Consider the following 21,080-nt stretch of genomic DNA (forward strand, 5'->3'; position numbering starts at 1 on the left):
AATGTTCTCATTTATAGGAATTATCCACTAGAGGATTTGGGGCCGATGGGCACTGTATCAGCAAGTTACTTCAAAATGATTCGAGAAGAAAAAACAAAAAGTCCTGTGTACTGATCTTGCAGTTTTCTGTTAATTTGAGATTGTTTCAAAATAAAAAGAGTCACAACTAGAAAAATGCTCATATAAATTTTGGCACATACATACAATAAAATAATTCTTAGGACGATGCTGACGACAACTACAAGAAAAAATAACATGTGAGTGGTTATCATGTTCAGACAGTGTGGAAAGCGCCTTACAAGCATACCTCATGTGATGCTACATAAAATGATGTTGAAAAGCAATGAGGGCACAAAAAATATCCTTGCTATATTAAGTGGAAAATGCGGATACAAAAGAGTATAGTATGAGCCACTTTTGTAAATCAACTATACACACATTTTATATGTATGCTTTAGATCCAAATATTGACTGACTGAATTATGAACGATATGAATTTTCTTATTTTTTCATACGTGTACCTTCTAAGTTTTAAAAATAATGACCATATTAATTTTGTAAAACAATTTATTTTTTTTAATTTTTTTAAACGTTTATTTATTTTTGAGACAGAGAGAGACAGAGCATGAACGGCAGAGGGGCAGAGAGAGAGGGAGACACAGAATCGGAAGCAGGCTCCAGGCTCCGAGCCATCAGCCCAGAGCCCGACATGGGGCTCGAACTCACGGACCGCGAGATCGTGACCTGAGCTGAAGTCGGACGCTTAACCGACTGCGCCACCCAGGCGCCCCAAACAATTTATTTTTTATTTTATTTTATTTTATATTTTATTTTATTTTATTTTATTTTATTTTATTTTATTTTGAGAGAGAGAGAGAGAGAGAGAGCGCATGAGCGGGGTTGAGGAGCAGAGGAAGAAAGAGAGAATCCCAAGTAGACTCCATGCTCAACACGGAGTCCAACACGGGGCTCAATCCCATGACTCTGGGATCATGACCTGAGCCAAAATCAAGAGTCAGACATTCAACCGACTGAGCCACCCAGGTGCCCCGATATAATTTATTTTAAAATTTACCACCGAAAACAATGCAGAATAAAAACATGGGGGAAATGTTATTTATTATTATTAAAGAAAAGCATGATACAAAACTACACATAAGATAGGAGTCTAAATTTTGCCTTATAAAAAAACAGGGGGCACCTGGGTGGCTCAGTCAGTTAAGTGGCCAACTTCGGTTCAGGTTATGATCTCACAGTTCGTGGGTTAGAGCCCTGTGTCAGGCTCTGTGCTGATAGCTCAGAGCCTGGAACCTGCTTCTGATTTTGTGTCTTCCTCTCTCTGTCCCTCCCCCACTTGTGCTCTTTGTCTCTCTCTCTTTCTCAAAAATAAATATTAAAAAAATAAAACAACAACAAAAAACAGGATGGAAAAAATGACTGAAGGAAATATATCTAAATGTTAAAAGTAGTTAAATTTGAAAAAGGGGATTAAAATTTTTTTCTTTTTTTAATGTTTATTTTTGGGGGGGAACGAGTGGGGGAGGGACAGAGAGAGAGGGTAAGAGAAGATCCCAAGGAGGCTCTGGGGAGAGAGACAGAAAGAGAAACTCCCAAGCAGCCTGAGGTAGGGCTCAAATTCACAAACCGTGAGATCATGACCTGAGCTGAAATCAAGAGTCGGACACTTAACCAACTGGGCCACCCAGGCACCCCTAGAAATTATTTCTGATCTATACTTTCCTGTATTTTCTAAGTTTTCTATCATGAATATAGACTAACATTGTAAGAAAAATGTTTTTTCTTCATTAGGTGATTAGGAAGGACTATTAATACAGAAAAGTGTTCATGGTATCATGTTGTGGAAGGAAAAAAAATACTGGGGTGTCTATCTGGCTCAGTCCATAGAGCATCCAACTCTTGGCCTTGGGGTCGTGAGTTCAAGCCGCACGTTACTTTAAAAAAAAAACAAAAAAACGATAAATTGTACATAATCCTGATGACTATGTAAAATATATGCATGGAAAAACAGCTGAAAGGAAGTACACCAACACAATAACTGGTTTATATTAGATAGGATGGAATAATGTGTGATTTCTTTTCTGCATTTTCCAAAATTTCTATAATTTTCACATACACATATATCATCTTTAATGGGTGGGACATCTCTTAATAAGCGAAGGAAGTACATGGGGGTATTGGGACAAGCATTTATGATGAGTGTCTTAAAACATAATGTTTACAATAGAAAAAAGAGCCCTTATCTTAACACCCTCAGAAGAAAAAGACACAGCACGGAATAGTTGACATGGATGTTGGGTAGGGTAGGGCAAAATAAGGTCCCTCCCCCAAAGGTATCCACTTCCAAATCCCTGGGGTCTGTGACTATGTTCCCTCACATAGCAGAAGAGACCTTGTAGATGTAATTAAATTTTCCTGAGATGGAGGGATTATCCTAGATTATCCAGTTGGGCTGAATACAACCATAAGGGTCCTTAAAATTAGAAGAAAGCAGACAAAGTCCAAGGGATGAGATGTGAGAAGAATTCAACCTACAGTTGCCTCCTTGAAAGGAATGCAGGTAGCCTCTGGAAGCCGGGAAAGGCAAGGAAATGGGTTCACCCTTAGGGCCTCCAGAAAGGAAGGCAGCCCAGCAATGCCCTCCAGCACGGTCAAAGAATAAATCTGTTGTTTTAAGCACTAAGTGTGTGGTAATTTGATACAGCAGCAAGAGGAAACTAATACATGGGGGGTTATAGATGGCTGGAAAACAATCTGATGATTTTAGCAAATTGTTTTAAGGAAAGACAAGATAACTGAGGCAGGAGAGCAAGTCGGGCCTGAATTAACAATGTCGTTAACGGCCAGAGGTGTGCCTGGATGTAAATGTGTCATTAAGTACATCTTTTTTTTTTTTTAATGTTTATTTTTGAGAGAGAGAGAGACACACACACACACACACACACACACACACACACAGCATGAGCGGGGGAGGGGCAGAAGGAGGGGGAGACATAGAATCTGAAGCAGGATCCAGGCTCTGAGCTGTCAGCACAGAGCCCGATGCGGGGCTCAAACCAACAAACCATGAGATCATGACCTGAGCCGAAGTCAGACGCTTAACCGACTGAACCACCCAGGCGCCCCTGTCATTAAGTGTATCTTTAAGGCCAAATACTACACTAGACATTCACTAGAATTGCACTCCTGGGGAAGTGTAGGACAGACTGTGTTGAGTTTCCCTTCTATTTTAATCTATGTCCCTCCTCCCCACTGATTATTAGATTAATACTTATTCCCTAGCCAACCCACAGAAAAGAAACCACTTCAACTATTTAGCTAGGAGAAAAAGTATTTTTACCCATAAAAATAATGATAAAGGCTCCATCAATTTCACTGTAAGTTTATCACATCCACTGTGCAATATTGAAAATTTGACAAAATACATTTTGCTATAGAAACTTGTTTTGGGGGGCACACGGGTGGCTCAGTTGGTTGAGCGACTGACTTCGGCTCAGGTCATGATCTCGCAGTCTGTGAGTTCGACCCCGCATCGGGCTCTGTGCTGACAGCTCGGAGCCTGGAGCCTGCTTCGGATTCTGTGTCTCCCTCCCTCTCTCTGCCCCTCCCCCACTCATGCTCTGTCTCTCTGTCTCAGAAATAAATAAACATTAAAAAAAAAAACTGAAAAAAAAAAAAGAAACTTGTTTTTGGCTTTAAATCTACGCGATGCATGTTTCTGATGTAAAAATGACACATAAGCGTGTCAAAATAAACCCCTGAATACTCACGTCTTGGCTCTTTTCCCTTGCTATGTGAGCTCAGAGAAGTTCTCTCACCTTTGCGTATCAGATTCCCTGTCTTTTTACATTCAAGACGGTTGAATGCTATCTCTACCATCTGTTTCTATCTCTAAAGAAATGTAGTCTGTCATTTGAGGAGCAAACTATAATTAGCAAAACAAATAACCTTAACTGTGTGTTCAACTCCTTTCAAAAATCAACCAGAATTGATTCAGGGTCTACCTTGCGCGGGGAACAAAGGAAGGCAAGCATATTGTGTCATTCATTTTCGAGGAAAGGAGAAAGTATTTCTGGGGGGGGGGGGGGCGGGGAAGGAGAAAGGAAAAGAAAGAAACGGGCAGCAGATGCAATAAACTGCCACTGTGACAGTGACAGAGCCAGGGCCAAAAAAAACGGGGTTTCTCAAACTCCAAGCTCAGCACTGCATTGTGCCTTTTCCACAGAAGGTGGAAACTGGGTAAATGAAGCACCTTTAACGGGAGTGTGTGGGAGGGCAGGATCCAAAGCTTCTATGTCCCTCCTTTCTCCTTCATGTGACACGTGCAGACTGCAGGGTCTGCAGATCAAATAGGTCTTCTGTCCCCAGAGGCCTCCTCCGTGTGAGCACTGCCTTGGGGACCCTGGAGACAAAAGTGTGTTCTAGGTGGCCTCCCACGGGCTCTGACAGCCACCGAGGCTTGGGAAGACAAAAAAAAAAAAAAAAAAAGGAACTTAGCTAAGCCTGACAGATTTGCCAACTCTGGACAATGGCTGATCTCAGACAAGTTCGGACGAAGTTACGTAAGAGTGTTTTCAATAATGTGCCAAGGCAATATCAACGACACTCTCTATATCTAAGGCATGGCTCCTGTCAAGAACAACATCAAGTTTAATTTGAATTCACTCTGCTGTCTCTGTTATTTTGTTTCCCAGAAAACGGAGTGCTAAGATCAGACCCAGACAGAGTAGGGTTGCATGAGGGACACAGAGCTTCAAATGGCCATGGATGAACCCCAAAGGCAGGTACAGAAACGCTAATCCGATGAAAGGGTACAGCTTCCAAGAAAAAGTAAAGGTATACTTTTTTCCTGGTCATTTCAATGTGAAACGAAGCAATGGTCAAAAAAAAAAAAAATGGGTTTGAAGGGGCGCCTAGCCGGCTCAGTCAGTAGAGCATGCGACTCTTGATTTTGGGGTTATAGGTTCGAGCCCCACATTGGGTATAGAGATTACCCAAAAATAAAACCTTAAAAAAAGCAAAAGTGCTGGGGGGTTGGGAGTTGAAATCTCACACAACACTGATAACTAGAAAGACAAAGGAAAACTTTGTTTTCTGCCTATTTTTTTTTATTTAAAAAAATTGTTTTAATGTTTGTTTATGTTTGAGGGAGAGAGACAGAGCGTGAGTGGGAGAGGGGCAGAGAGAGAGGGAGACACAAAATCCAAAGCAGGCTCCAGGCTCAGAGCTGTCAGCACAGAGCCCAACGCGGGGCTCAAACTCACTAACTGTGAGATCACGACCCGAGCCGAAGTCGGATGCTTAACCGACTGAGCCACCCAGGCGCCCCTGTTTTCTGCCTGGTTTTAAAAAGCATCCACATTCATTAAGGCTCTGCATTATTTCATGGGTCCATATTCCTTGTCACCCAAAATAGAACCGAATGTAACCCAAAATAGAACATGACCCAGCTATGGTTCAGGAACCTTTCAAAATTTTACATCGCCTTTTAACACTCTCCCTGCAACTGCATTTGCTGGGAAGATGAAAAGGGAGGGAAATGAAAGATAAGAAAAAGGAGAGAAGTGAAAAGTTTTTAAAGAAAAACTTACTTTTATCCCCTTTCAAGCTCCCAATTCATTTATAGCACTGAACCTATCCGTCACAATGTATGCATACACCCAAAGTAAGCAGAATTGGCTCGGCCTTAGGGGTCAACGCCATGGGTAGCAGATAAGAAGGCCTGCACAAAACTTAGAGCTATTCCTTTTTATTCATCTGCTGCCCTCTCTAAAAGATCATCATGGAACTGGTTAACCATTAACTACCTACCGTGTATTAGTTTGTCAGGGTAATCCAGTTACCCTGGGTGAACCAGTTAATGGAAACGCATTTAGGACAGGTGACACAGGATAGTCAACCCCCACCCCCACCCCCCTCCTGCCAACACTCAGGGAGCTCACAATCCAAGGAAGGAGACAGACAGGCAGAAGGTTAAAGGCACAGACTCTGGGGCTGAACTTCCTGGGTCTGAACCCCGCATCCAGGCGCATTAGTGTGTGACTCAGGCACCTTAACATAAACCCTCTGTGCCTCAATTTCTTGTTTGTCGAATGAGAATAACGATAGGGATTATTATGAAAACAAGATAAATTAATATATAGGGCTTGAACCTGGCACAAGGCAAATGCTATTTAAGTATTAGCTATTATAATGACTATTGCCAATGGAACTATTAATACTATTTATTGGGACTTTGATCGTCGCTACCACTACCATAGAAATAAGGAACAGGAGGTGCCCGGGTGGCTCATTTGGTTAAGTGTCCAACTCTTCATTTCTGTTCAGATCGTGACTCAGGCCCTGATCTCACAGTCTGTGCGGAGCCCGCTTGGGGTTCTCTCTCCCTTCCTCTCTCTCTGCCCCTCCTCCACTCGCACTAGAAGCCACCTGCACTTTGTGGCTTTGTGGACCTCCCTCCATCTTCCAAGAGTGTGGCTCTAGCTTGTCTCCATCTTCGTATCTCCTTCCTCTGCCTCTGACTCCTCTTGTGCCCCCGTTAGACCCTTGTGATGACATTGGGCCCATCTCAACCCCGTCATGTCTGCAAAGTCCTTTTTGCCATGCGCAGTTATCAGCCAGAGGGTCTGGGGATTAGGCTGTGGCCATCTTTGAGGGGCCATGATTCTGACGACCACAGGTAGTATTTGCCAGATTTCTTCACTGTAAAGGTATTATTTTTTTTTTCCGTTCCACACTCTTTTCCTCGAAAGTGAGTCAGGAAGTCCAAACTCAAGGCAGGAGGGAGATGAAGTTCTTTTTCTTCGATGGGGAAAATGCATACATATAAACCCACTTACACACACACATACACATATATAAAATTTGGAATTCTGTAAGGCAGATTTGTGTCTTCTCCCTCATTTATTTTTTTCCAATTGCTCATTTCTATCAGTACTGACTCATGGGTAGAAGTCTGAGAAAGGGGTTGGATTAGCACCCAAGAGCACAGAGAGAGGGACAACAGTTAATCCAATCACTCAGCAATTTTTTATTGAGTAAGTAATATGTAAAGGTGATAAATAATAAACACAGAAAGAAGGAAAATGCAGAGATTTAAACTGAGGTGATGTCACACTAAACAGGTGGCTATTTCAGATTGGGTAGTCAAAGAGAATCTCTCAAAGGGAAGAACATTTAAGTGGAGATGTGAAAACAAGAGCCAGCCACACAAAGACCACGGGGAAGGATGTTCCAGACAAAGGGAACAGCCAGTGCAAAAGCCATTCCGGGAATCTTTCTTCCTTTGAGAATAAACAAACAGAAAAACAGCTAGCACGGGGCCAATGAAAATGTATCAAAAAACAAGGAAAAGATTTGTCATCATAAACACTCAGGGAAAGAGCAGAACTCTGCAAATGCTTTCACATAGGAGCCAGAAAACAATGTCAAAAGCCTCTGACACATTCAAGAGAAGAAGAAAACATGGCCTCAATAAACCAGGAAGAGGAAGTCAAATACGATAACAAGATCACATGAGGAAAGTGTAAATTATATTGGCCAACTGCAAGGAAACTCAACCAGAGTAACAACCAAAATGTACGTTGGAGGGAGTAAACAGATTTGACACAGTATAAAACAACTTCATGAAACAGACGGAAAAAAGATAAATATTAAAGCGAGGTGAGAAAAGATGATACTATATCAATACCCCCAAAGTGGGTGCAAATGTGAACTAAATAGTTCATATTAAGAAATCATTTGTCCCATGGAAGAGTTTATACTTTATAGCTATTGTGTCTCTAACAAGTTTTTATTGGCATGTGAAAATGCTCCTGAGACAACTAAGGAAATTAGCAGGATACAGACATGATATATACAGTATAGAAAACAATGAGTGCTTCCATTTACTGAGAACGTATGTACCATGTGCCAAGACCTATCTTCAAAACATTTTCTTTTATCCTCAGAGCAACCCCACGCCGTGATACTATTTTATTTTATGGATGAGAAGACAGACCGAGAGAGGTTAAGAAACCTTCCCAAGTTCACACAGCTGCAAAGGAGCAGAGCTTCATCTTAACTTACATTGGGCCGACTGCAAAGCCTCTGCTCTTACCCACAACTCTGAAACCAGACCGCATTCAATAATTACAAACTCGGTTACATTTTTAAAAACACCAGGGCGCCTGGCTGGCTCAGTAGATTAAGTGTCTGACTCTTGGTTTCTGCTCAGGTCATGATCTCACGGATCGTGGGTTCGGGCCCCACATCGGGCTCTGTGCTGACAGCACAGAGACTGCTTGGGATTCTCTCTCTTTCTGCCCTCTCCTCTCTCTCTCTCTCTCTCTCTCTCTCAAAAATAAATAAACATTAAAAAAAGAATAATGTTTAAAAATTTTTTAAAAATGAAAAAGCATCATGGGACTAGAGTAAAAATCCGCCAAGGAGCTAACAGAGATTACCTTAGGTGATTATCTCCACTGTGTATATATAATTTTCTATTTTTAAGTGCTCTATCGTAAACACATATTGCTTGTAGAGTCAAAAACAAAATGGTGGAGAAGGGAATAAAGAACTTTTTAGGCTGGGACTCACGAAAAAAATTTAGACTTGAGATACAAATGTTAAGGTCTTCAGACCTTGACACATAGAGATTCAGGTGATGGCTGTAGATGAGCCTGCCCAGAAAGAATGTGTAGAATATGTACAGAATTAAAGAAGAGGAGTAAGGGAAGTAATTCCTCTCCCCGGGAACAGAAATAGTTTCTATGGCTTGGAAAACTCCTCTAGATAAATTAGACATGGGACATCATTAATACGTTCGTGTCCTTTGTATGAAGGCACCCAACTCTTCAGTGAGAGGAACAAGTATGCTGTTAAACTGCACATGTGCCCATGGCAATATATTATGACATAATAATGGGTAACCAAAACCTACTGAATAGCTGAGCCAAAATAAAAGTCCATTAGATAAAATGTAACTGGCCTCAGAAATTCACACATTGTCCTCTCATCGTCTAATCTTTATAGGCATCTTCCTAGCCTAAGATTTCAGTTTATTATAATCATAGCCTCACTTACTTCAGCAAAGGAAAAACTAGATCCTCATAAGTTTTCAATCCTTAAAAGGCACAGTAAAACATATCTTTCTGAAAGTTTATACAGCCAAATTACGAAAACAGTAATAAAAGGGCTTATCTTCAAAGACTGGTCATCCTTGAATGTAATCAAACAGCTGTTTATTTATCACCTACTATGTGCTTAGGCTTAATGATATAATTCCAGACTTTTAAAACTAAAAGGAACAATGGTATCTTCCAATCCTTAAATTTTACACAGGAGGACAGTGCTTGACAAATAGTAAAGGATCAATATTTTTAAATATCTAATGAACTGAATCAAACCCTGTGTTCCCTTGACATCATACACTATTAAGAAATAACTATAGGGGCGCCTGGGTGGCTCAGTCGGTTAAGCGTCCGACTTCGGCTCAGGTCAAGATCTCACGGTCCGTGAGTTCGAGCCCCGCATCCGGCTCTGTGCTGACAGCTCAGAGCCTGGAGCCCGTTTCGGATTCTGTGTCTCCCTCTCTCTCTGCCTCTCCCCTGTTCATGCTCTGTCTCTCTCTGTCTCAAAAATAAATAAACGTTAAAAAAAATTTTTTTTAAAAGAAATAACTATATATTATGTCGGTTAAAAAAAAAAGTCTGAGCTTTTTCCTAGAATCTGTACTGAATTTCATGAGCCTATTTTACGATTTTATTTTATTTTTTTTTCAATGTTTTATTTATTTTTGGGACAGAGAGAGACAGAGCATGAACGGGCGAGGGGCAGAGAGAGAGGGAGACACAGAATCGGAAACAGGCTCCAGGCTCTGAGCCATCAGCCCAGAGCCCGACGCGGGGCTCGAACTCCCGGACCGCGAGATCGTGACCTGGCTGAAGTCGGACGCTTAACCGACTGCGCCACCCAGGCGCCCCTATTTTACGATTTTAATGATTGTCACTTAATATTCAATTACTTAACTATAAGTAGGGCTTGACTGTGGGAAGCAAAACTACCCAATTTAACCAAATAAAATCATCAGCAACAAATAACTGTTGACAAATGTTGTACGTTCTCAAATATTTAATGCATGCCTATTATGCACAATATTCTGTATTATATATGATATAAACACACAGTAGATATAGTTAGTCACTCGCTCAAAGGATGCCCTTAATGATGGTATAAGCAAAGACATGCTGAAATTACTTTAATGCAGGACCATATGTGATAAAATTCATTGCCCGGGTAAAACCGTTCAGAGGCAAAGAGACCCCACTGATCTGCTTGGATCAATCAAGGAAAGCTTTCGGTAGGGCATGGAATTTGATCGGGGTCTTGAAGAACAGGTGAGATTTCAATAGTAAGAGACAGGAAAAGGCAATCTGGGTGACATTATCAGATTAGCAATTTTATGTCATTAAAAACATTTTTTTTAATGTTTATTTTTGAGACAGAGAGAGAGAGAGAGAGAGAGAGAGAGAGATTGCAAGACTAAAAGCATGAGCAGGGGAGGGGCAGAGAGAGAGGGAGACACAGACTCCAAAGCAGGCTCCAGGCTCTGAGCTGTCAGCACAGGGCCCAATGCGGGGCTTGAACCCACGAACCGTGAGATCATGACCTGAGCCGAAGTCAGACACTTAACCGACTGAGCCACCTAGGGCCCCTATTTCATTTTTTTAAAGTTTATTTATTTATTTTGAGAGAGAGAGCATGCGCCCATGTGCGCGCGCACGAGTCGGGATGGGGCAGAGAGACAGAGGGAGAGACAGAATCCCAAGCAGGCTCCGCGCTGATGGCCATGGAGCCCGAGGCGGGGCTCGATCTCGTGAACCACGAGATCATGACCTGAACTGAAATTACGCCTAATTAACCGACTGAGCCACCCAGGTGCAATTAGCAAAGATCACTTTGACTAGAATGTGAAGAATCTAGTTGAACAGCAAATACTGTCAAATTTACCCTTCAATATTTCACAACTCCGTCTACAAAGATGGAGTTCCCTCCTGACCTCACCTTTGTTTCAGATGCTCCTCGTGCCTTATACCGGCTACTACAATAGCCACCTGACCTGCAGGGAACCACGTGTTAGCGTTCACTGCTCTAGCGCTAACACCTGGCCCAGTGAGTGGTACATGATACTTGTTAAAGAGATGGCAACCTTATTATGTAGAGTCCAGCACTCTGTTTCCTGTATTGCAAGTACCAGACAATTATTTTACACCGTGGTTGATTTATCACAGTACTTTTAAAAAACCGGAACACCGTCAGCTTTGCACATCGTGGCAGAGATCCTTATTAGGGCTAGGAACCCCATCAAGAACTACCACCAACACAACACCAAAGGGGTGACTCTTAGCACCGTGTGCCCTCTCAGACATGACCGTAATGTGTTGGGAGGATGACGCTCAGATAGAAATGCCGTTCGCGGCGAAGTAAGCCACGTGTGGCCGATCTTTCCCAATACCTCATGAGTCGCGGGACTGAAACTTCAGATAGGGTAAAACGTACGATGAACGATAGACTGCAAGACTAAAAGCATCTAAGACTCGTAAGAGGTTAATGTCCTTTTGTATTGGCGCCCCCACCCTTAATTCTTTTTCTTTCTACATGCTTTGTTAATTTTGCATAGCACTTTTCTCCAATATATATTTTTCTATCCGACCCTACCCCTACATTCACCAAAATGTAAGCTCAATGAGAACAAAAGATTCATCACTTTTCATCATATTTCAGCACAAGAGAGTGTTTAGTACTTAGTGGTCACAGAGCACGTGTTTGTTGAATTACACACAGAAGAAATTGTTAGTTTTTTTTTTTTGATTAGCAATTACTATATGCCAGACATTGTGTTAAGCAATGGGGATACATTTCTTTAATACATTCATTATCTTATTTGAATAATTAAATTCCTGTTAAATTTATATAATAATTTGGGAAGAGTTCAGGTTTTTTTTTGTTTTAAGTAGGCTTCATGCCCAATTGTGGAGTTTGAATTCGTGACCCTGAGATTAAGTAAGACCTAAGCTGAGATCAAGAGTCAGATGCTTAACCAACTGAGCCACCCAGATGCCCCAAAAGGTACTGTTTCTTAATTTATTTAAAATTTTTTTTTAACGTTTATCTATTTTTGAGAAGAGAGAGACAGAGCATGAGTGGGGGAGGAGCAGAGAGAGAGGGAGACACAGAATCCGAAACAGGCTCCAGGCTCTGAGCTGTCAGCACAGAGCCCAACGCGGGGCTCAAACTCATGGACCGTGAGATCACGACCTGAGCCAAAGTCAGACGCTTAACCGACTGAGCCACCGAGGCGCCCCCACTTATATACTTATATCCCACTACTTTTTAGCACTCATTAGAGTTCTATCAACTAAGAAGTTTTTAAGTCTTACCTTTCGTAGGTACATAAGCCTATCTTCTAAAACTTGATCACTTTTTTTCTTGGCTCTTCCTTTCCGTTACCTATGCTACTTTACTGACATTGGCCAGAACTTATAAATATATATTAAGTAATGATGGTTGTAGGTATCTTTGTTTTGTTTCTGCCTATGGAACTACTCCCACATTTGGCATTAAGTATGATGCTGTGTTGTTGGTTTTATTTATTTTTATTTTATTTTTGTGTGTGTGTGTGTTGTTGGTTTTAGACAGAGAATTCTTTTTCTTGCTAAGAGAGCAAGCTTCCATCACATTTTTTTAAATGTATTTTTTAAGAGGCACCTGAGTGGCTCAGTGGGTTAAGCATCCGTAGTTTCGAGTCAGGTCATGATCTCACAGTTTGTGAGTTTGAGCCCCGCGTTGGGTTCTGGGCTGATAGCTCAAGACCCTGGAGCCTGCTTCGGATTCTGTGTCTCCCCCTCTCTCTGCTCCTCCCCTGCTCATTCTCTCTCACTCTCTCTCTCTCAAAATAAATAAACTTTATTAAAAAATTAAAAAAATTATTTTTTTTTTGTAATCTCTATACCCAACATGGGACCCAAACTCACAACCCCAAGATCAAGAGTCGCATGCTCTACCGACTAAGCCAGCCAGGCATCCCTCACATTTTTATTCTTAAAACGGGTGCTGAATTTTTTCAAACACCTTCACCATTTCTTCTTTTAAGGAGATCTATCAACAGATGCATCGTATGACTTTCACAGTATTAAACAATTAACACTCTGGGATGAAACATTCTCAGTCACAGAGGGTTAATTTTTTACACACATTCCTAAATGTGTTTGGGTTATATTTCGAATCCATAATTGATCTATAATTTGTGCACACAAACAAGCAACCTTTTTCTCAGATTTTGATACCTGAATTCTGCAGCATCATAAAATGAATGGAGCAGTTTTCCATCATTTTCTATGCTCTGAATCATTTTATTAAGTATCAGAATTATCGGTTTCTTCCAAAGAAGTCTTATTTATAATAAGAAAGATTAGAACAGCAGGAAATCAAAAGTCGCTGTGTTATAAACTAGTCACACAACTAGTTCCTTATGCCTTGCCAAGTATGGCTCAGGTTCCAATTCAGTTACCTCGTCATGTACAAAGGTATTAACTTAGAATTAAAACTACAAAAAGACTCAGGGTGCCTGGGTGGCTCAGTCGGTTAAGCGGTTGACTTCAGCCCAGGTCATGATCTCAAGGTTTGTGGGTTTGAGCCCCGTGTCGGGCTCTGTGCCGACAGCTCAGAGCCCGGAGCCTGCTTCGGATTCTGTGTCTCCCTCTCTCTCTGCCCCTCCCTTGCTTGTGCTCTGTCTCTCTGTCTCTTAAAAATAAATAAACGTTAAAAAAATTAAAAAAAAAAACTACAGAGACTTTTATAAAGTGTTCTTATTAACTATTCAGATTCTTTGGTTTCTGGTCAAGAATGAACTTATAATGTGAGGGCTAAAAGCATACCATTTCAGGAAGAAAGCCTCAAATTTGGGAGGGCAAGGGTTTCCTGGCTAAGATGCAAAAAGCATGAGTATAAAAGAAAAAAAGGATCAACTGAACTTCGTCGAAATAAAAAAAAAATTCTGCTCATCAAAAGCCACAAAAATGGGATGGCAAGCCACACACTGGAAGAAAATATTTATGATGCAATATATTTAAATATTCAGAATAAACTTAAAAACTCCTCAAATGCAAAAAGAAAACAACAAGCCAAATTTTAAAATGGGCAAAGGATTCGAACAGATACTTCTAAAAGATAGACAAAAGCTAATACACATATGAAAATATACTCGCATCATTACACATGAGGAAAATGCAAAGTGAAATCCATAATGAGAAGCCACTACATACTCAAGAGAATGGCTAAAATTAAAAAGGGTACCTAGGCATGCCTGGCTGGCTCAGTCAGTAGAGCATGCGACTCTTGATCTCAGGATCATGAGTTCAAGCCCCATGTTAGGTGTGGAGCCTAGTTAAAAGTAAATAAAAAACAATGGGGCGCCTGGGTGGCTCAGTTGGTTAAGCGTCTGACTTCGGCTCAGGTCATGATCTCGCGGTCCGTAAGTTCGAGCCCCGCGTCGGACTCTGTGCTGACAGCTCAGAGCCTGGAGCCTGCTTCAGATTCTGGGTCTCCCTCCCTCTCTGCCGCTTCCCCACTCTCACTTTGTCTCACTATGTCTCTCAAAAATAAATAAATGTAATAAAAAAATTAAAAAATAAAAACCGTCTTTAAAAATAAAGTGGATAAACAAATTGTGGTATAGTTAAAAAAAAAAAAAAAAAGGAATGCCACACAGCAGTAAAATAGAAATAACTACTGATACCTGCAGGGATCACGATAAATTTCAAAAACATTATTTCAAAATTTCAAAAAAACTAAAGAAGCCATACACTAAAGAATTCAACAGTGTGTCTGACTCCATTTACATGAAGTTCAAGAACAAGCAACACTACCACATTAGTCAGCATAATCGTTCTCTTCAGAAGGAGTGGAGGCGACAGAAAGACTAGAAAGGGGAACAAGGTAATTCTCTGGCGGGGTGGAATTGTTTTATATCTTGCTCTGAGCTGTGGTAACCTGGATGTGTGCATGCGTAAAAAACGATCGAGATGTGTATTTACGTGCTTGCATATTTTACTGCATTTAATTATAGCTCCATAAAAAGTAATGGAAACAAATTCAAATATGCTATAACTACCTCCGTTATGGACTTGACCTTTGGAAGTCAGCCCTTCCACTATTTCCTCTTCCAAATGTGTGTTATAGACCCTCCTACTCAGCGGTGTTTGGACCCCACAGACTCAACGCACTGTTAGGAATTCACCCCCTCCCCCCGGTTATTCTTTTCTTCTCTCTTTTCCCTCAACATGGCCACACATTATTCCTGCTATGACTTACGTGCTTTCTGTGTCTCTGAAGAAGTCTACCTTACGGCACCTTGCCCACACGACAGTACACATTTCAACCAACAGGCACCTTTCATATATTATTTCCCTAATAGGATTATTATGTAAAATCCCTAGTATTGTATCTGTCGAATAACTGACTTTATATACGGCCCCTTCTTACTTCGAACTTTTCTGTCTTTTCATGTTCTTCTAAGATGCACCTATTTTAAAGCATATCAGAATTCAGAAACACAATATTATATTTCCAAATAGTTAAAATCCCACATTTACATTTCAAGAATAGCACCAACATACCATGCATTATTTGCCAAGCTCTCTCTCTCTCTCTCTCTCTCTACATACCCCACAGACACCTATGTAATCCTTAAAACAACCAATATTATTATCCCCAATTCATAGATGAGAAAGTTAAGGTACTTGTGCAATTAAGAAATTTGCACAAGTCTAGACGACTAGTAAGCGTTTGAGCCATGATGTACACAACTCCAGCATATTACTTCAAACGATTCACCCAAACCATACAATTCAACTATTGGGAACAAGGGATACTCTTTCACACCTACAAAGCAAAGGCTACGTTTCTTTAAACCATGACTTTAAAATCACAAGTTGTCAGAGAAAGTTCTGAATTTCTCATTACAGTCTGAAAAAAGCTTTAACTGGATTTTTGAATAACAGAAATGTACAATCACAGGGCAGTGCTATTTTAAAAACTACTTGGTTGAGACATCTATTGTCAAGCAATGGATACCCATATGTATTCACCGATATGCTTAAAACAAAAACTTCAAGTCAATGGCTCCATTTACTGAATGTCAGGGGGTCACAACTCACACTAATTATGATTTCCAATTTTACTCTCTATTTTTTTGTCAGCTCAGAACCCATGGTCACTGACATGTTCTTCATTCCATCTCTCATTCCTTTGTTCATTCTTTTGTTCACTCACGCAGCAAATAGTGTATATTAATCCAGGCATTCAACACATATTCATTAAGTACCAACTTCAGGTATAAACACAGGCAGAAGAGACATTATATAACTTATAAGGCAAATTGCTTCCATAAATATACCGGTTACGGAGTATTGCAGCAACTGATTCCCCTCTATGAAGATGATCCATCATCTCTAAAACTGGGATAATGACCTGTTCAGGAGGAAAAGAAGTCAATATTTACTATAAAAATCAATACTAAAATTTTCAAATTATTCTATCTATGTAATACGTGACACATTTTGTGACCGAAAGACAAAAATGTACGTCCATGTTCCTGACGTCCATATTCTAGCTTATGAAAATTAAGAAAATGAAGAACGTTAAAGGAATTGAATCTGCAATTGTTAAATTATCTTCAAAATTCCAGAGTGGCTCATTAGACAGTATCGACTACATTTCTGGTGAAATCATTAGAATAACAACCAGGTACACAGGAAGTTCGATTAACCCTAAGGAGACCTGAGATCCTGCATGAAGTTGGGGGAGACCAGAGAAGTTAGAGGTGAAGAGTGGAGGCCAACATTTGCCAAGGAGATACATAGCCCTACATCCCACGTTACCAGGAGCATACAAAGTCTCAAAAGCCCGTAAGCAGGGCCCACAATTTTAGAAGTGGATGGTCAGAATTAAAGCTAGAAAGGTATAAGATTTTGAAAGCTTCAAAATACAGAATAGGTAACAGGGGGGTTGTTTTCTTGATCTGGACTGAATTTTTATTTCGGTGGTGGTTTTTTAATGGAAAAAGAGCAGGTGGGGTTACAGCAAACTAAGTCTAATATACTGTTTCTAGTAAATGTGAATGCTTTGCATGGGAGATGTAGAGTATATTTCACGTGCTCTATTGATTTCAAATATATTGGGAAGCAGGAATGTATATTTTAGTTAAAGGTTTCTTGTTGATAAAATCAATTTACTGCACTGGGGAGATAAAGATGTAGACTATGCAATTTAGTTTGTTTATATAATTGTTTGTAATGAAGCTATGTAAAGACCTAAAATAATTAAGCTAGAGAAAAAGGTTCTCTTCATTGTTTCCTGCCTTCTATTTCTTGGGTCTTCATAATTCTAAAAAAAAAAAAAAAAAATCAAATGGCAATATAGCATTTATATTTATTTACACAATCATATTTTCTGTTATTACAAGAAACTGAGTAGCCTCAATGAAAAAAAGTTTTAAGCATCTCAAAATCAACTGACCTTTGACTTACCTTTTCCAAAAATGTTGAAGCGGTGAGAGAATTTTGAGGTGTTGAGAAACTTTTTTACATTTTAGTTTAGAAAGAGACCGTGCAAGCAGGGGAAGAGGGGCAGAGGGAGAGAGAGAGGGGGGATTTCAAGCAGGTTTCACGCCCTGCACGGAGTCCAACGCGGGGCTCAATCCCACGACCCTGGGATCACGCATGGCCTGAGCGGAAACCAAGAGTCAGACGCTCGACTGCCTGAGCTACCCAGGTGCCCCAGAGGTGTTGAGAAATTTCAATTGTTTTTTTTAGGCTCTACAACTGTTTTTTTAGAAGATGTGCCAAGAGGTAAACAGCCATCGCTAGATTGTTCTTAGGAATCTGGCAATGTGAAAATAAATAATTCATGTCCCTTTTTATCAACTGCATCTAGAGTGGAACATACAGGTCCCCAGAATGAGGTATTAGAACTTTCACTCGATCCCACGGTTTCAATGAATCCACCGGCTGCACTATATCTCAGAGTCTGGGGCTTTCCCATCCAAAGCCTCCAGACAATAAACCTCTGGTTTCCCAAGGCACAGAGTAGTGGATGTCGTCGGGACATGGAACTCCACCCACTTACTATAAAGACTTTCAAAGAACAGCCCACATTTTCAATCTCAAGATTTATTCCTGCCTTCTGCAGACCAGATGCCTCTGAGTCTGGAAATATGAGGAGTTCTATGGGAAGAATATGTTGGTTTCTCCCAAAAGTTCGTGTCGGGAGAGATTCTGAAGTTGTAACTTCCTCTGACCAGGTAAAAGATTAGTTTAAACTACACGATTGTCAATGTTTCCACTCCTGTTCTTTGTCCTTTCGAATTTTTCCATTTCTTCAGTCTCGCGTTAGTGAACTTAGGAAGGGAGAGGAAGTAAACAATGTAAACAGTGATCCATTTATGCAAGATTTAACTAAAACTACCTGTTTTCAATCAAGGAATCTGTATGACCAAATATATATATTAGGAAATTAACACTGCTGGGGTGCCTGGGCGGTTCAGTCAGTCAAGCATCTCACTCTCGATTTCGGCTCAGGTCATGATCTCACGATCGTGAGATCGAGCCCTGCATTGGGCTCTGTGCTGAGTATGGAGCCTGCCTGGGATTCTCTCTCTCCCTCTCTCTTTTCCCCTCCCCCTATTTGTGCTCTCTCTCTCAAAAGAAATAAATAAACATTAAAAGAAAAGTTAACACTACTTGCAATGTGGGGGTAGATCAGAGAGAGAGAAACTACGTTTCCAGAGACTAGTTCGGAAACTACTAGACCAGTTCAGAAACCACTCCCATAGTCAAAGCATGAATTAAGAGCACAGAGAAGAGCTATGGGGATCACCAGGGAAAACCAGGACTCGGGACTCACAGATATTAAAGGGATAAGGTGACAGCAAAGACAAAATCTATTTAAGTAACTGGGGAAATGGTAATGATACCAAGCGAGGCAGGGTATAGCAAAAAAGGAAAAATACCACAAGGAAGGAGAACAATGGTTTGGTGTAGACACACCGAAGTACTCTAGGGCACACCAGATAGCACCAAACAGACAACTGAAGACAGAAGGCGTCTAAACCTTGATTTAGATCGGAAGTAGAAATGAAAATACAAGGATATGCAGCCAGTTAAGAGCTGGAGTAATGAAATTGGGAAATATTCCTCAGAAGCGCCTTCGCCATGAGAAAGGGTAATCCCCAAAACACTGTTGTGCAAGGAACCAAGGAAGATAAGTTGGCAGAGAGAGAGAGAGAAAATAGGTAGGAGGGAAACTAAGAGAAATGTGCGATTAAAGCTAAGGAAGGAGGCGGGTTCCGAAGAATAGTGGCTGGAGGGGATTCGACTGTTTCAAGTTCTGCCCAGAACGAGTGAGCTACCAGCTAACTGATTCGACAGCTACAAAGTCAGTGATTACCTTTTTTTCAAGAGTAGTTTGAACACAGGTGGGGAGAACCACACTGCAGTGGTTTGAAAAATACGACAAACATGAACAGGGGCACCTGGTTGGCTCAGTCAGAAGAGCATGCGACCCTTGATCTAAGGGGTCGTGGGCTCGAGTCCCACATTGGGTGTAGAGATTACTAAAAAACAATAATAATAACGAACTTAAAAAAAAAACCAACACAAAATAAATTCTTTCAAGAACTCGCAAGGAATTCAAATTCGTCCAGGAATTACTCGATGGTAATGACAGCCGTCGAGCAAGCAAGGCGAAAGAAAGGATGAAATAAGCAGGGAACAATCGGGTAGCCATTTAGAAAAATAAATAAGTTTATCCTACTGCACATCACATTAGGGCATCCTAAATAAATGCCAGATAGATCAAAGGGATAAAATGAAACTCTGAAACAGTACCAAAGAGAATCCAAGTGAAATTAGTTATAATCATGCAGTAGAGAAGGTAAGCAGGACCCCAAGTCGAGGAACCATAAGAGAAAAAAAGCCGTTAAGTGTAATTATACAAAAAAATTAGAACTCTGTGCTTTAACAAATATCACAAGGCCAAATGGCATTTGATGAACTAGGAAAGACACATTCACCACGCACACATGAGAGACAACAAAGGGCTAATGATTTTAGCTTACACACACACACACACACACACACACGTACACACACAATCAATAAAAACAGTAAGACATTATAGTCATATAAATACAATGTGCAAGTAAAAAATGCAATTAAAAACATACAATTTGTGGGGCGCCTGGGTGGCGCAGTCGGTTAAGCGTCCGACTTCAGCCAGGTCACGATCTCGCGGTCCGTGAGTTCGAGCCCCGCGTCAGACTCTGGGCTGATGGCTCAGAGCCTGGAGCCTGTTTCCGATTCTGTGTCTCCCTCTCTCTCTGCCCCTCCCCCATTCGTGCTCTGTCTCTCTCTGTCCCAAAAATAAATAAACGTTGAAAAAAAAAAAAAAAAAAAAAAAAAAAAAAAAAAAAAACATACAATTTGAAATGAGGCATTGGTTCCCCTATGAAATCCACACACACACATGTACAAAGTCTGTTTATGTCCATTATTGGTGAGAGGGAACAGAAGTTTGGGAGGAATGTTCACTTGCCATTCTATACTTTTCTGTTCAACTTGTTTCGAAATAGAAAAATAAAGAGGAGCCAGCAAAAGAAATAAGGAGGTGTGGCCACGAGGTAGGAGAAAGGAAGGTGTGGTAACCTAGGAGGTTAAATCAAGTGTAATATAAAGAAAGAAGTGATCAAGTGTGTCAGATACTGCTGAGAGGTGAAGTGAGGAACTGAGAAATTACAACACGACTTGGTAACATGGAGGTCACTGGACACCTTGATAAGAGTGGTTTACATGGAATGGTGGAGAAAATGGCTGACTAGCATGGGTTCAAGAGAGAATGAAGGAGCACAAAAAATAGGTGGCAGCTGGAGGGGCGGTATGGGGTGGAGGTAGATGTTTTGTTCTGTTTTACTTATTTATTCACTCATTCATTCATTTTTAAGTAGGCTTCGTGCCCAGTGTGGAGCC

The 21,080-nt window shown here is 40.8% G+C and overlaps 1 protein-coding gene across 10 annotated transcripts in view; it reads right to left on the minus strand.

The window, feature by feature from the left end:
• KLHL13 (kelch like family member 13) overlaps positions 1–21,080 on the minus strand; it is a 427,026-nt gene that overhangs the window by 105,247 nt on the left and 300,699 nt on the right. For 6 of the 10 annotated variants that reach the window (XM_047844695.1, XM_047844694.1, XM_047844693.1 and 3 more), the window contains one exon: positions 16,454–16,527. The exons of the other annotated variants lie outside the window; for them this stretch is intronic. In XM_047844695.1, the coding sequence (XP_047700651.1) occupies positions 16,454–16,506 (53 nt within the window). In that variant the 5' untranslated portion in view covers positions 16,507–16,527. The remainder of the gene's footprint in view (positions 1–16,453; positions 16,528–21,080) is intronic. 10 annotated transcript variants of the gene reach the window in all.

Source organism: Prionailurus viverrinus, chromosome X (assembly GCF_022837055.1).
Source record: "Prionailurus viverrinus isolate Anna chromosome X, UM_Priviv_1.0, whole genome shotgun sequence".
Taxonomy (NCBI): domain Eukaryota; kingdom Metazoa; phylum Chordata; class Mammalia; order Carnivora; family Felidae; genus Prionailurus; species Prionailurus viverrinus.